Source organism: Numida meleagris, chromosome Z (assembly GCF_002078875.1).
Source record: "Numida meleagris isolate 19003 breed g44 Domestic line chromosome Z, NumMel1.0, whole genome shotgun sequence".
In the NCBI taxonomy this organism is placed as follows: Eukaryota; Metazoa; Chordata; class Aves; order Galliformes; family Numididae; genus Numida; species Numida meleagris.
This window is the reverse complement of record NC_034438.1, coordinates 38,165,103-38,180,651: the sequence shown is the minus strand read 5'-3', so window position 1 is coordinate 38,180,651 and position 15,549 is coordinate 38,165,103. Positions and strand designations below refer to the sequence as shown.

At 40.5% G+C, this 15,549-nt stretch overlaps 1 protein-coding gene across 7 annotated transcripts in view; it reads left to right on the top strand.

Annotated features, from left to right (window-relative positions):
* The window catches only part of LOC110389792 (guanine nucleotide-binding protein subunit alpha-14-like), a 67,632-nt gene that overhangs the window by 35,140 nt on the left and 16,943 nt on the right, over positions 1–15,549 (top strand). For 5 of the 7 annotated variants that reach the window (XR_002433379.1, XR_002433378.1, XR_002433381.1 and 2 more), the window contains exons 3-4: positions 700–795; positions 1,372–5,480. Coding sequence is in view for 1 of the 7 variants with exons in the window: in XM_021380732.1 (XP_021236407.1) it covers positions 700–711 (12 nt within the window). In the remaining 6 variants the exon portion in view is untranslated. The other 2 variants (XR_002433383.1, XM_021380732.1) reach the window with 2 other exon arrangements.

Genomic DNA, 15,549 nt, shown 5'->3' with positions numbered 1-15,549 from the left:
CATGTAGAAAATAAAGAACAAAATTATTGTCTTTTTTTTTTTGCTATGTAGTTGTTTTGTATTGTGTATTCTTCTTTGGGTAATAAAAAGGATAGAAGATGTTATTTAAAATAGGGTTCTAGGTAAATACATTTTTTTAATCACAATAAGAACAGATGATACCAACAAGAGCAAATTTTGGAGTTGAAAGAACAGAGGGTAGTTATTTCCTACAGAATAAAAAATTCTGAGGGTTAATGACTTGCTTGTAGAACACGTTTAGAAAAAGTATTTGTGAATGTAATTCATTTTAATTCTATATTTTCATGAAAAGTGATGATAATCAGAATCTATTTGTGTAACTACATTTGAAGTATATCCTACCAAGTTTTGGGATCGGTGTTTCTTTTCTCTCCATTAACAAATATATTTATGTTTAGTAAACAGCAAAGTTTTTCTCATTCTGTGCTCTGAGCACTGAGCTGGATACATTCCCATAATACAGTATTCTGGGTAAATTGCGTTCTTCCTGGTTGTTGTGCCACCATTGTCTTCAGATTCAGAAGGTTATAATGCTATCACATAGGTTTTGAGGAGAGGCAGATGGAGATCTGGTGCTTCCTTATTAATAACGCTTATTGAAAGACCTGCTAAGAACACAGTTTGATATGCTCAGTTTTGTTGGCTTTTACAAAGAAAATCATTTTTGCTTATACCTAGAGAAACTCTTGAGTGATGATTTGAAAATAACCATGCTTGAGTTACTGCCACTTGCAGGAGACAGCTGCAAATGTGTCTTTCATTTAGATGGTGAATGTAAGTACTGTAAATCTTATAATTGATTTCATTAAACGATCTTAGGCCTGTAATGGACAACTATTGCCAACACAGTGATTAAACAGAGGAGATATACAGCTCTGGTGTCAGAATTCTATTGCAACATTGTGCCCAGTGTCCATACCAAAATTGTCCTGAGGTCTCCGCGTTTCAGTACATTCATCTTCTCCACATCATATCTTCTTTTCCCTGAAATAAAAAATTCCCTCTGGCTCTTTTATTTATTTGTTTGATTGACTTTTTTGATTGATGCTTTTCTTACATCCATGTTGTTCTTTGACCAGGTCAGATTTCCTGGTCCTCTGTGGGCCCTGGAGTTCCCTGGTTGCTGAATATCTCTTTATTTGATGTTTTTGTAGTGGAGAACAGATTGTTCTGTGCTGAGTATCTCAGCCTTCTAAATGTGATGTGCAAATCTATAACTTATGGATAAATAGAATGCCCAAATAAGCCTCTTAACATTTGCAAACAAAAGCAAGTTTTATAGAAGGGTTTTAAAGGTGTTTACTGCTGTGGTCAGCTACAAGTTTTAACTAAGTTGTTTCCTTTCTGCAGGTGCTAAACAAGATGCTAACTGAAACTATTTGTGCTGCATTTAGACAGGAAGAGGGGTTTGGTTTGTATTGCTTTTTAAGTAGCTTGAAACTTTAATTTTAATTAAGCAAACAGTTTTTATCCTAATTTCAGCAGTTATGTTCTTTGAGATATTTTGACTCATCTTTGGTTTTCACATTTTGTCTATAAAGGATTAATCTTGCAAATGCTTAGGAACCTAATATTTTAAGGCATAATTATAGTACTAACTGAACCCTACAGAACATACTTGATACTATTTTAGTGGAAGTATTCAGGATTTGAAAGGTTTTCAGGGATTGATTAACATTTTTTTTAATTTATTTGAATTATTGACTAACTTTTTGGTCCTGATGATTTTCCTGGGTCTTCTATCTATTACCAGTAATTAATTTTATTTGACATTTACTTTCACCTACATTGCAGAGTAGAATGCAACTTCTGTGAAGTCATGAAAACTGAAGTTGGTAGATTCCTCACATCTGTTGATAAATTAAATATATTAAATTACCCTTCTAAGAAATTATTTTGCAACAGATAGAAGTCAAAAAGGAATTTTATTGAGTTTGCACTTAGGTTCTCTCATGTTACTTTGCCAGGTAAAAAAACTAATTAAAAAAAAAAAGAAAAGCTGGAATATTGTTTATGTAACATTAATGCTGCTAGGATTTAAGGTTATTCAAGTATCTCTTTTTGTCATCCTTCTCTTTAAGAAATGTTTAGTTTGCTGTTTGCTATACAACACTGAAAACGTTGTAGTTACTCCTTCAAACCACACCCAGCCACGCTGCCAGTCTAATGTCTGATTGTTTGTCTGTGTTTTTGGAATATATTATTTTTATTTTTAATTGTTCCTGTTTTAACTGCTCTATAAAACTTCCTACTAGAGTTGATCTAGCTTGGTGTAGGGGAGTGAGACTTATTATTTATGTTTCAGTTTTCAATGTCATACTGTGGAAATTGATAAATTGAGTGCTGATTAGTTACAGTATAAAATGATTTACAGTCTCTGAGGGTAAACTTTTTGTGTGAAGGCTTAACTAATTTACAAACATTTCTTCTCTCCATAGAGACTGTCAAAAAGCAAGACTAAAGTCATTGGAAATGCTATTAGTTGCCTTATTTGAGAAGTATACATGATAGTTAAGTTTAAGTAAATGAAAGAAGGAATGCACATGTGAGTGAGAGGGAAAAAAAAAATCAGAAGTAGCAAATATTCCTTTTTGTCATGCGATGTTTTTAAAATAAACATAAGGTGAAAGAATAGGGAAAAAAAAAAACCCTTCAAACAAAAAGAGGAAGAAATCAGGTGGTGCTGGAAGAAGAGAAGACACAGGATTTCATTTGTGAGTATACATCAATCTTAAGATTGATAGTGGGATAGTTGTAGGATAGTTATGTAATTCCTTCTTTAGAAGGAGTGTACTTTCTGTTAAAATACTAAAAGTACACATGTGCTTTGTATTCCACTGGTAAAGCTGGTGTATATTGGCCTCACAATGAATTTAGAATTTAGATTAGTCCAGTTGGAAGCGTCCTACAAAGATTGTCTAGTCCAGCTGCCTGATCTGTTCAGGGTAAACCAAAAGTTAAAGCATATTATTGAGGATATTGTCCAAAAGCCACTTGAATACTGAGAGGCTGGGACATCAACCACCTCATTAGTGTTTTCCAGTGTTTGACTGCCTGCACATTTAAGAAATTTTTCCTAATGTCCAATATGAACCTTCCTTGGTGCAGTGAGAAATACATCGTGAGAAATTTAGGAAGTTTTCTGAACCATGACTGGGCTTAGGTTTTCATAAATAGGAAAGTTTGTTCAGAAATGTAACAGTAGTAGAGCTGATGAACATTGCAAAAGGTCCATGAATTCTTAGAAAATATTGCTCCACCATATAAAGCTTAGCTGAGTCTGAATGGTGGGCCTTTTACCAAAATTTGATACTTCTCATTGTTGATAATTTGTTACACTTTCAACAAAAATTACTGTATCTATACCTCTTGAAATTTGTTGAGACTTCTCTTGATATCGCCTTTCACCTTAAATACCATGATTTAAAAGGTATTATTTCTCTGCAGCATTTAACATAACATACAGAAGTAAACAAGAACATAACAGATAAATGATCAGGCAGAATTTTACTGCATTTACAGACAGTGTTAATTCATTGCATCAAGTTCTCCTCTCATTTTTAAATGCTACAAACTTTACTAGCGAAACAATGCATATAAATAAAAGGTAATCTGATAATGAAAAGGGAAGACAGTTGTGATGGAAAAAATAATTAGTGATGTGTAGTTAATAAGTAGTGACACTGGACTTCTGTTTAGTTTTGTACTCTGAAGTGAAGATTTCTGCACTAGAAGAATATATATAAGAGATTAACATCTTTTTGGCTGTTTAGAGCAGACTTTAATGTTCTGCAGGCCTAACATCTTTCCTGCTCCTTCCTTCTTTTGCAATAACTGAATAATTCCATTGCTTTCTCTGTGGCTGTGAAGGTGTTATTTTTTGGCAACTGAAACAAAGAGAATCTTGGTAAATGATTCTCCTAATAGTACAGAAGCTTGAACAAGCCCAGTTTACTTATTCTGTGGGCTGTGGCGTAGAGAGTTAAAAAGCAATACAACTTTGTCATAAAGGCTGACACAAGGTCACTGAACAAAGGCTGCTGTGGCTCAATGTGTTATCTCACCCAGCTCCTTTGCCACAAGTTGCTGCTTCGGTGTCAGTCAGCATGGGAAACTTGTGTCTGGCTTTGTTGCCTGAGTTCAATCTGGCAAATTCACATCTGTAATTGTCTCAATTAAATTAGCCAGAGTTCATCTCTGACAGCCTTTGGTCAGAAGAGTGAGGAAAAAATGTCTCTGGGTCAGAAAGGAACTACAAATTACCATTCTTAGAACTAATTTGTCAAAGGTTCTGAGAAATTATTGCTTAAAATAACATACAATTTTGCTTTTTCTGATTTGGAACTAGGACCCAGAAGTTGAATCAGTTCTAAAAAAACAGTGCTTTTATATATGTATCACAGCTGGAGGCCTTTGATATCTGCACACAACTGGCTGTAGAACAGACAGTTTCTCTGTGTACAAGTCTGTTTTTGCTGACAACTTTTTCCGGTTTATGACATTTTCTGGTGTGGCCTTTTTTGCCTATTATTAAGAAAGAAATGAGTGTGCTTGTGCAGCTGAGAAATTCTAATTCCTAGAATAAAGACAGAAATATTTACTGCAATATGGAACTAACTCCTTGCAGTGGAAAATTTAAAGATTTTTTTTAATGGAAAGTTTAAAGGGTATTATTCTAAAGGAAAACTGGCAATCTCCTGTGCTGCTGCAGTTAAATTTTTTAGTGAATGAGAAAACAAATAAATTAATGACAGATGAAAAGACCAATTAGCAGCAGCTCAGCCAAAATCACTTAAGTCAGCATCTGCTGTCATGTTAGAAATGTAAAAGCCACTTCAGAAAGAGAAGCAGCTAGAAAATGCCTCTAGGCTTGCTCTTTTCTTAGTGCTAAAGCCTGTGACACATTTTGTGAATTTATTATCTGCCAACAAAATTACTCTTTGGGATAAATTTGCCACAATGAAGAAGTGCTTTTAGTGTTAACTTACTTCTTAGCAAACACCACAGTGCCATTTTTTACTCTCTTTTATTTTTGTTTATGTGCACTGAAATACAATACAGAGTGTTCTCACAAATTACAGTTATATATTCTTACTTGGTATAAAGTGTTTCTAAAGACAATTATTTTGATGCTGATCAGCCAGCCCAATTATCTCACTTTCCTTCTTGTAGGAGTAGAGAGTATTTCTTTGAACAGAATATACTACTCTTCAACCAAATGCCTCCTTGTGTGCAATCAGTTGTTTTTTCTTGTATGCCTCTTACACAATATCTGTGTTTGTCTGGGGCGTGAATTTAGAGCCATGAAGAAGAGCTTGCTGCAGGAGGAGGCCACACTGCTGATGTACAGCATGAAGGTTTTCCCTACTCTAATGGGGCTGAGACCACTTGGTGCTTTTTCTGGATGAGTGGACACTGAGAGTCTTAACTATTTGTGAGATCTGGATGACTCTGAAAAGGTATTATGCTTGCTAGCTGTTATTTAGAGTTTACAAAGATCTTCTGTAAAATAGAAATTTCAATGACTTTCATGCTCAAAAGAGTATTTATTTTTTCATCCATAAAGCAACAAGAGTACAGTAAATTAAGTCCAGATGGATTTTTAAATCCTTGTTTACTCTGCTTCATAAAATTGTGATGGTAACGCTTATTGTGAGGTTAGCGTTTTGTAAAGAGGGATGGATATGGTAAAGAGAGCAAAGAAAGCTGGACTGTTTCTGTATGGATTTTTCAACTTTCTGTATCGCTACGTTGTAGAGCCCTCTCCCTCAACTCTGTTACCACTGCGACGATTCCTTCTCGGGCACCCAGGGTTTTACATTTGCTATCTTGGAGGGCACAGCTCATGTGCTGCTTGGAGCAATCACACAGAGGCTTGTCCTTTGAGAAAATCGATCCCTAGGATGTTTACTGGTATAGCCCATAATATCATAATGGCCCATAATATATTTTTCTCCATACTCCTGGTATATAGGGTGAGGGATGATTTCCTCACTGTTCCCTTCTCCTAACAGCAGGCTTAGATTTAACATTCATCTTCATTACTACCATCGTCCTGCCATAGTTCATTAATTCCGCTGCTACTTCTGTCAAGGTCATGTTAGCTCTGCTGTCTCTTCACCTGCACTGTCATCCATCCCATACATGATCTTGTAGCTAAAATGCATATATCTTCAAAGAATCTAGCAGCCCCTGGATCAAGGTGGTCATTCTGTCAGGATCAGCTACTTAAAACAAAGGAGAGACTGTTCACATTTTAAATACCTTAATGTATCAATTGGAGACAGCCAGATTTTTGCACGTTTTCTCGCAAATGATTTACAGATGGGGTCTCAATACACACAGGGTCTCCATTTACCAGGGAGTCCATGCCTCAGGCCAAAAAAGCAGATCATTGGGTTAAGGATGGGGATTCTGCTTGATTATCAGTATTTAAGAAAACTCCAGGTCCCCAGTATCCCTATGCCTCATCTACTGAGCAATAGCTCAGTACAGCACTGTTCAGGTAGCCCCCTGTGGGACCCCTCCACTTTGTCCACCATCAGTGTTCTCTTTTTTGATTAATGGTCTCATCACTGCTTCCTCATTCTCAGAATAGAATTTCTTGTGACTCCCTTCCAACTCCTTAATCAGGTATAAGGATTCTGGACCCAGCCCCTGGTTGTCAGTTGACATAGCCAGACTTGAAAATCCTGGCTCACTTTCTCAGACTAAGTCAGAATCTCTCTCTTGTTCCTGTGCTAATTCAGGTTGCAGAATTTTTTCCTTATCTAGTGCATCTGATAGAGATACATGGAGATGCTGAAAGCCATTACATTCAGCAGTCAACTGGTTCTGCAAGGTTTTCACTCCTTCCTGCAGGATTTACACCTGCTTCTGCAAGGAGTTAACCATTTCCTCACTAGTTTGCTTAATTAGGTATCTCTTCTTGGTCACAATGTATGCCACTCACATGGTTTGCCACTGCTGGGAACTCACTTCTTAATGCCCCCCACCCATGCTTATCAGGTGGAGTATTGGTATTACCCTTCCCTGGTATAATGATGAGAGGAGCAGCCTCTGGACCTTCTAACAGTGAGGGTATCCTGCCAACTGTCATATCCTGCCCATAAGGGGAGGGAAGGGGTGACCAGATTCACAGAATTGCAGAATATCCCAAGTTGGAAGGGACCCCCAAGTGTCATCAAGTCCAACCCCTGGCTCCGCAGAGGACCACCCAAACTCAAACCCTGTGTCTGAGAGCAGTGTCCCAACGCTTCCTGAGCTGCAGCAGCTTGGGGCCATGTCCACTGCCCTGGGCAGCCCATTCCATGCCACTGACCTCTGGTGCAGACCCTTTCCTAGCCCCCCCCTGCTCCTCCCCTGGCACAGCTCCATGCCATTCCCTCAAGTCCCACCACTGTCACCAGAGAGCAGAGCTCAGCGCTGCCCCTCCTCTCCCTGTGAGGAGCTGCAGTCACCATGAGGCCTCCACTCAGCCTGCCCTGCTCTGGGATGAGCAAACTCAGGGACCTCAGCCGCTCCTCACACACCATGCCCTCAGACCGTTCCCCATCCCTGTAGCCTCTAATAGCTTTATGTCCTTCTTATGTAGTGGCACCCAGTGGTGCACCCAGTGCTGGAAATGAGGTCGCACAGCGCAGAGTAGAGTGGGATACTGCTTCCCTCACCCGGCAGTGCTGGGCCTGACACACCCCAGGGTAAGGTTGGCCCTTCTGGCTGTCAGGGCGCACTGCCGGCTCACATTCAAGTTGCCACCAACCAGAACGCCGTGATCCCTTTTTGCTCCAGCCTCCTGCCCCTCAGTCTCTCCGTAGAGCCAGGGCTGCCCCCTCCCAGGTGCAGAACCCAGCACTTGCTCTTCTTCATGCAGATGGTGACCACCCTCAAATTTGTCAAGATTGTGATGCAAGGTCTCTCTACCCTCAAGGAAGTCAACACTCCTCCCAGCTTAGCATCATCCACAAATTTACTTAATGCACCTTCCAGATCTTTATTGGAATCAACAGTGTAAACTTATTAAAGAGACGTGGCCATAAAATGGAGCCCCACAGAATCCCACTGATGACAAGTAGGACACCTCTAAGGTCATAGCCTCCCCTTGCCCAACACAGCCATGTTTTAGTTGTCATGGAACATTGTTAGGGTCACCATGGCCTTATGATATCACAAGCCACCTCCCTGCCAATTGCTATAAATACAGGGACCCTGACAACACCAGTTGTGATACCAGCCAGCCAAGGCAGGCACGCACGGGCCGCAGCAGCAGCCAGCCAACCATGGCCATCAAGAAGGGACCACGATGCCAGCCAGCCAGCCAACACAGGCAAGCAGGGTCCACAATGCCAGCCAGCCACCCAATGCCAGCAGGTAGGCAGGGGCCATGACATCAGCCAGCTAGCCAAAGTAGGCAGGCAGGCAGGGGCTGCAATGCCAGCCAGCCAGCCAGCCAGGGCCCACAGGCTAGAATCGTGATGCCAGTCAGCCAACCAAGGCAGACAGGCAGGGGCCGTGATGCCAGCCAGCCAACCAAGGCAGGCAGGAAGGCAGGGGCTGCAACAGCAGCCAGGCAGGCAGGCCTGTTTTGACAGGCCAAAATTTTAAAAATACATGATGCTTTCCTCTACTACGTATAGTTTTGTGTATTATTTGCAGTGCCAAGGAGCTAGTTCTGCAACACAGGTATACACTGCCCAGAGCAGAACATGGTTACATGGAAATGCCTATTTTTATTTAGTTTCATTTTTAAGCATGCTTCCAGCAAAGAAAAAGCTTCCTGTAGGATACAGATTTTGGAGGGCCTCATCTGGGCTCTTGACAGAGCACTCTGGGGTGCTAAAGTGTCTCTTTCAGAAAGCAAAGCAGCCAGTCACACCCACATGAGATAAAGGTCCCTTTGGAGATCAGAGAGCTTCAGCACTTCAGTCGTGAGATAAGAACTCCATCTGCAAGTTAAAACCATGGCTTGATACAGAATTTTTCTGAGGAAAGGGGCTGAACTTGTGTTAACGGAGGTGAAGCCTGAGCCAGCAGTTTTCCTTACTGTCTAGAGGCACATATCTTCCTGAAAAATAGATAACCTCATTGCATCTACTACAAAAAGTCATTTAGACACAAACTTCCTTACACTTTCACATGTTTGTAAGGATCTTATGAAGGAAAGAATGGTTTCTTCTACAGTTAGCCAAAATATGGGCTTCTTTGAAAGAGCAACAGCATGCAGACACTTTTTGTCTGCAAGCCCCTTGGCATCCTTCTGTTGTGCTTATGTAGCACCTGGAGCAAGCAGGCACTGACTGTATAGTTTGTGAAGGCTAACACTGCTCAGATAACAACCACAGGGGTGAGAAAATGTGTCAGTAGGAGCAGTACATTCATAGTGCAGCAACAAAGACCAGAGCACTGCTGAGACAGGTAGCAGAGCACTTTCATTGCCAGTAAGAATGTTAACCCCATCCAGTCAAGGCTGGACAAACTGGGACAAAGGATAGACTCCGCAAACTAAAGATAATATTTTCTGCTGGCTCTGCTATAATCTTTTTTTTTTTTTTTTTTTGGTTGGTTTGTTGGTTTTCGTGAGATGCTACTAATTTATGCAAACTCCCTCATACACTACCAATCTCTATCAGATGATGAGGTAAAGGCTGAGATATGCCCTTCTAGCTATACAATTTTAAAAAATGAAAATAAATCTGTTAGAGATTTTGTGATGCAGATTGATATGAACAACAAAAGCAGAGGTAGAGAAAAGAAGAGCTGGCTTGCATGGCAGCAGGTAAACAGTGGACCCAGAAAAAACACTTGTCTGTAATGTTCACACTCATATCTCATCCCACATTAGACCCAGAACACCACAGCTTTAAAGTAAAACTCTTGCTGACCTGTACTGTATTGAGCCTCTAAGCTGTCTTTGCTTCTGTGCTTCTGTAATTTATTTTGTCCTTCTACTTAACAGGCAAACCTCACCATAAGATGAAGACAATATGCAAGCTATGGGTGGAGTATGTATGTAGCCAAATTGGTACAAATTCTTTCAATATGAGACAACAAACATATGTGAGACCATATTGTCTGTATTGGCACACAGTTATCCCTGAAATATTGGTACTCTTAATGCTTAAAATCTATCTTAAATGGCTGAACTATACAGCCTTAAGGAACAGAAATAAGCCTCGCAAATACTTAACAACTTTATGACTTAACAACTTGACCGATACTGGCCATTCAGTATCTAAAGGGGAGGTACAGAAAAGAAGGGAACAGACTCTTTAGCAGAGTCTGTGGTGATGGAACAAGGCAAAATGGTTTCAAGCTTAAAGAGGGTAGATTCGGGTTAGATATAAAGAAAAGTCTTTTACAGTGAGGGTGGTGAGGCACTGGAACAGGTTGCCCAGAGATGTGGTTGATGCACTGTCCCTGGAGACTTTCAAGGTGAGGCTGGATAAGGGCCTGGACAATGTGATCTGTCTGTAGATATCCCTGGTCATTGCAGGGGAGTTGGAGTAGATGAATTTTTAAGGTCCCTTCCAACACTGAGGATTCTGTGATTCTTCAAAGTTTATGAGAGATACGGCTCTTAAGAAACCAAAATAGGTCTTGCAATTACTTAATAATTTATGAGAAGAAAACAATAAAAAGAGAAAACTGAGGAAAAGGGAGAAAGAATTAGTCAATGATGGCCACCAGAAAGATGACCACAAGAGGTCCCTCTCGGGCATTCTTCTGTACCTACTAGGTTTGGAGGTGCAACATCCGAAGGTCATATATGAGTGAGTTCGCAATAACAAGTTAGTCAAAGCCAAGTTTGTAGCCAAAACTTTCTCGCAGGAAGGACAGGCCAGTTTGTCAGTGAAGCAGGAGTTATCATGTGAGAGGACAGGATACCACAGTCACTGATATCAGCCTTCAACTAGATGCCATGGCAAAAACCTTGTACTGCAAGTGTTTGAGACTTACCAAGCACATTCCAAAAAGTCAGAAAGCGTTTTTTGTTGGTCCTTTACAGGAACATAAAAAATAAAAGTCACTAATAGTAAGTTCAATTCAATTCTTAGTAAACAATTCCAGTAGTAGGTTGCTCTCTTAAGGATGGATGGAGAAAAATTGTTCTGTGTCAAGTTTACACTTTTGGCATTAGGCAAAATATTTCATATTTGCTGGGTTTCTTGACAAATCATCTCTTACCTTCTGTTCTACTGTTAGAGTGACTGAATTACTTCTGCTTATTCTCTTTTATCCTTTAATAGTTCAAATTTTCTCATGAAAGTACATAGAAGGTATGGCTCCAGTCTCTTAATCAGGATCAGTTTCAAGCTCCTGAATTGAATTGGCCAATTCAAGAGACAGCATGGCTAAACTAGCAGACTAGTTCTAAACTAGTTCCTACCTACTAGGACTGGAAACTCATGCTCACTTGTCTGTATGACATGATTTCCAAGTCTGTTTGAACTGATTTTTTCTGGAATATAATTCTGTTTTCTTTCTTTCTCCTAGATTGTTGTGTTTTCTGGTTGTCTTTTGTTGTTTGTTTGTTTGTTTGTTTGTTTCTGCCCCTGGATTGTTGAATTTTCAATTGTTTGTATTTGAAGTAGACAATGTTTTCTTGCATGCTCTAAACTAAATTGCTGTTGATGAAATATCATCTTTTAGATTTGATGTTTTGTTAGATTTTGTATCTTGTGAGAACTTGATTAAAGATCCAAGAAGAATGGAACTATGAAAAGAAATTTCGTAGAAGCAAAAGAGCAAAAGAGCAGCCCTGCAGATAAGGACTTGGGGGTCCTGGTGAACAAAAACCTGGACATGAGCAAGAAGTGTGTGCTTGCAGCCCAGAAGTCCAACAGTGTCCTGGGCTGCATCAAAAGAGGGGTGGCAGCAGGGTGAGGGATGTGATTATACCGCTCTGCTTGGCCCTTGTATGGCCCTGTCTGGAGTACTGCGTCCAGGTCTGGGGTTTCTAACACAAGAAAGACATGAAACTGTTGGAATGGGTCCAGAGAAGGCCACAAAGATGGTCAGAGGGCTGGAGCACCTCTCCTATGAAAAAAGACTGAGGGAGTTGGGCTTGTTAAGCATGGAAAAGAAAAGTCTTCATTGCATCCTTCCAGTACTTGGAGTTTATAAGCAGAGTTTATCACCTCCATCCCCCTGCTGGCCACCACTTTTTTGATGCAGCCTGGTATACTGTTGGTCTTCTGGGCTGCAAGTTATCACTGCTCGCTCATGTCCAGCTTTTCATTCATCAGGACATCCATGTCCTTCTCTACAGTGCTGCTCTCAGTGAGTTCATCTCAGTCTGTATATATATATCTGTGATATCGACCTAAGTGAAATATCTTGCACTTAACACTTGCTGAACCTCATTGATTTCTCAAGTGCCCACTTTTTGAGCATGTCCAGGTCCCACTGGATGACATCCCTCCATTCTATATTGTCAACTGCGTCACTCCTCTTTATGTCATCAGCAAAGTTGCTGAGGATACACTTGATCCCACTGTCTATGTGGTTAATAAAGACGATGAAAAGCACCAGTCCCAAGACAGACCCCTGGGGGAAGCCTCTCATGACTGGCCTCCATCTGATCATAGAGCTGTTGACAACAACCTAGCTGTGACCATTCAACCTGTTCGTCCACTGAATAGTCCAGCCTTCAAATCCATATCTCCCCAATTTAGAGATTAAGATGTAGTGCATGACTATATCAAAGGCCTTGCACATGTCCAGGTAGGTGACATCACTTGTCTTTCCTTTGTCCACCAATGCCATCACTCTACCACAGAAGGCCATCAGATTGATCAGGAACGATATGCCCTTGGTGAAGCCATGCTCACTGTCTTGCATCACTTCCACATCTAACATATGCCTTAACATCTCTTCCAGGAGAATCAGTTCCAAGGACATCCATGAAAATCATAAATATTTCTCATCTCTTACATCTGTTCCGTAAGCTATTAAATATTCACAGATGAGTAAAAAAAGATTCATTACATCAACAATAAAAACTGTTTTACAGCTCTGTTTGATACTATTGTATGCAATAGTAACTGCATGAACCTAATGAGGTTCAACAAGGCCAAGTGTAAGGTGTTGCTCATGGGTTGGGGCAATCTCTGGTACGTATACAGCCTGGGAGATTAATTCCTTGAGAGCAGTCCTGCAATGAGGGTGTTGGTGGTTCTGGCAGACCAAAAACTGGACATGAGCCAGCACTGTCCTTGCTGCCCAGAAGGCCAACATTATCCTGGGCTGCATCAAAAGAAGAGTGGCCAGTAGGGCAATGTAGGTGACTGTCCCCTTCCCTGCCCTTGTGAGGCCCCATCTAGAATATTGTGTCCAGATCTGGGGCCCCCTGCACAAGGAGGATGTGGAGCTGTTGGAGCAGGTTCAGAGGAGTGACACAAAGGTGATCAGAGTTCTGGAGCACCGCTCTCATGAAGAAAGATTGAGGGAGTTGAGGTTGTTTAGTTTGGAGAAGAGAAGGCTCTGGGGAGGCTCATTGCAGCCTTCCAGTTCTTGAAGGGAGCTTATAAGCAGGAGGGGGACCGACTTTTTTACGTGGGCAGATAGTGACAGGAAAAAGGGAATGGCTTTAAACTAGAAGAGAGGAAATTTACTTCAGATGTAAGGAAGAAATTTTTTACTCATATGATTGTAAGGCACTGGCACAGGCTGTCCAGAGAAGCTGTGGATGTCCTATCCCTGGAGATGTTCAAGGCCAGGTTGGATGGGGCCCTGGGCAGCATGAGCTGGTGGGTGGCAGTTCTGCTCATGGCAGGGCGTTTGAACTTTGGTTCTGGTTGATCTTTAAGGTCTGTTCCAACTCAAGCCATTCTATGGTTTAGTGATTCCATGCTGAATATTATTCTACATCCACAATTGTTTAGAAATGTGGAGGGGATTAGCATAGAAGCAGATGACATACAAAGAAATTAAGAAGTTGGTAATGTTTTATATCATTTTTCAGGTGATCATCAATAAAATACCTAAAGTTTTTTGCATATATGTAGAACTGGGAAGTCAGTCCTAAAGTAATAAGACCAAGCTGCATCCTGTTTGTCTTGTTTTGCATTAGTGTCCATGTATAGTTATATTCCACTCTCTGTAGAGTTGTAATCGTTTTTCATTTCATTACAGTGTTCCTGTGGTGAAGTTAGGATGAAAATTACAGTCTTGTCATGGTTTCCATTAAAGACATGACAAGGTGAATGTCAAAGTTATTTGATTTATTACTGACCGTCCAGATACTGAAGTGGATATTTTTAACTGGTTTTCATGGCCAAGGTCAGCTTTTCTTGAGAGTGGGATATATTACAGGACTAGAAAGACATGGCTTTGAGGCACAGTAAAAAAATATATATAATAATTTATAAAGTTTCTGTTCTGTAATGCTCAGTATTGTTGTTTGAAGTAGTTCATCTAATAACTGTATTATTCCTTTCTTTCACACCTAGCCACACCACCACCAACAAAAACATGAGGAAGATTTTAATTGCAAACAAACATAAATGTCAGGATTGGAAATCCTGTCAAGCCTGAGTGGTAAAGACAATTATCATTTGCATTCTTAACATCTCCTGCAGCATGCCTATTTTAAATAATAGAAGGAAATTAACAAAGAAATAACAAACAGGAGATCCTGTGCATATGTATATGTCTTGTGCTTCAGATATTAATTATTTTCAAAACTAAGTAATTCTAAAGAAGTTTCTTAGGGATGGAGAATCACTCCTTGTTCGTTGGTCACTGAGAATCTTGCATCTGTAATTTGTGTGTGTTGTGACAATGTCTGGTATTTTCACAGACACTTTTGAATTCTTTGGTCTGCTGTTAATTTACAGTCTCCATTAGCAGTATTCACTCCATCCATGCATTTCGAAATAGCAATGACACTATATAAAGAGTAGAAGAAATACTTTGCTCCTTATATTAATAATAGGAAGAGAGTATTAGCTGTAGGAAACAAAAACATCTGTATATATAGTGCCGCTTGCTGTATATGCATAACGTCATATAGTGGTTTGGGTTGGAAAGGACCTTAAAGATCATCTAGTTTCTCCTGCTGTGGCAGGACATTGCAAGGGCCTTTGTAGTTACCCAAGAACTTGGAGAGGTTTTTGCATGGAGGCAGGGCCTGGAGAGAGCCAGATCTCATGGCCTGTTTCTCCCAGGGCTGTACCCCCACTGGATCTGCCTATCCACTGGGGCCCAGGCCAGAGCCCTGGGGACTGCATTCCAAAATGCTCAGCAAGGAGGATCTGTGCCAGTGCAGGGATATTGCCTCAGTGCCCTGTGACCTATGCTTGCCCTCAGTGCTGTGTCCACGGGCAGTAGGGCAGAATGGTATTGCCAGCAACGGCAGCACCCTTTAATATGTAGGTTTCTTTGTGGTGAAAATGTGCTGGATGATTTCATGCTACTTTGAAGCACTACTGAATTTTTTGTTCCTTTGGACTATAATTCACTATTGCAGACAGCACAATGTATGGGTAGTTTTCAGCACAACTATTATCCTTAGTGCTTCCCAGCATC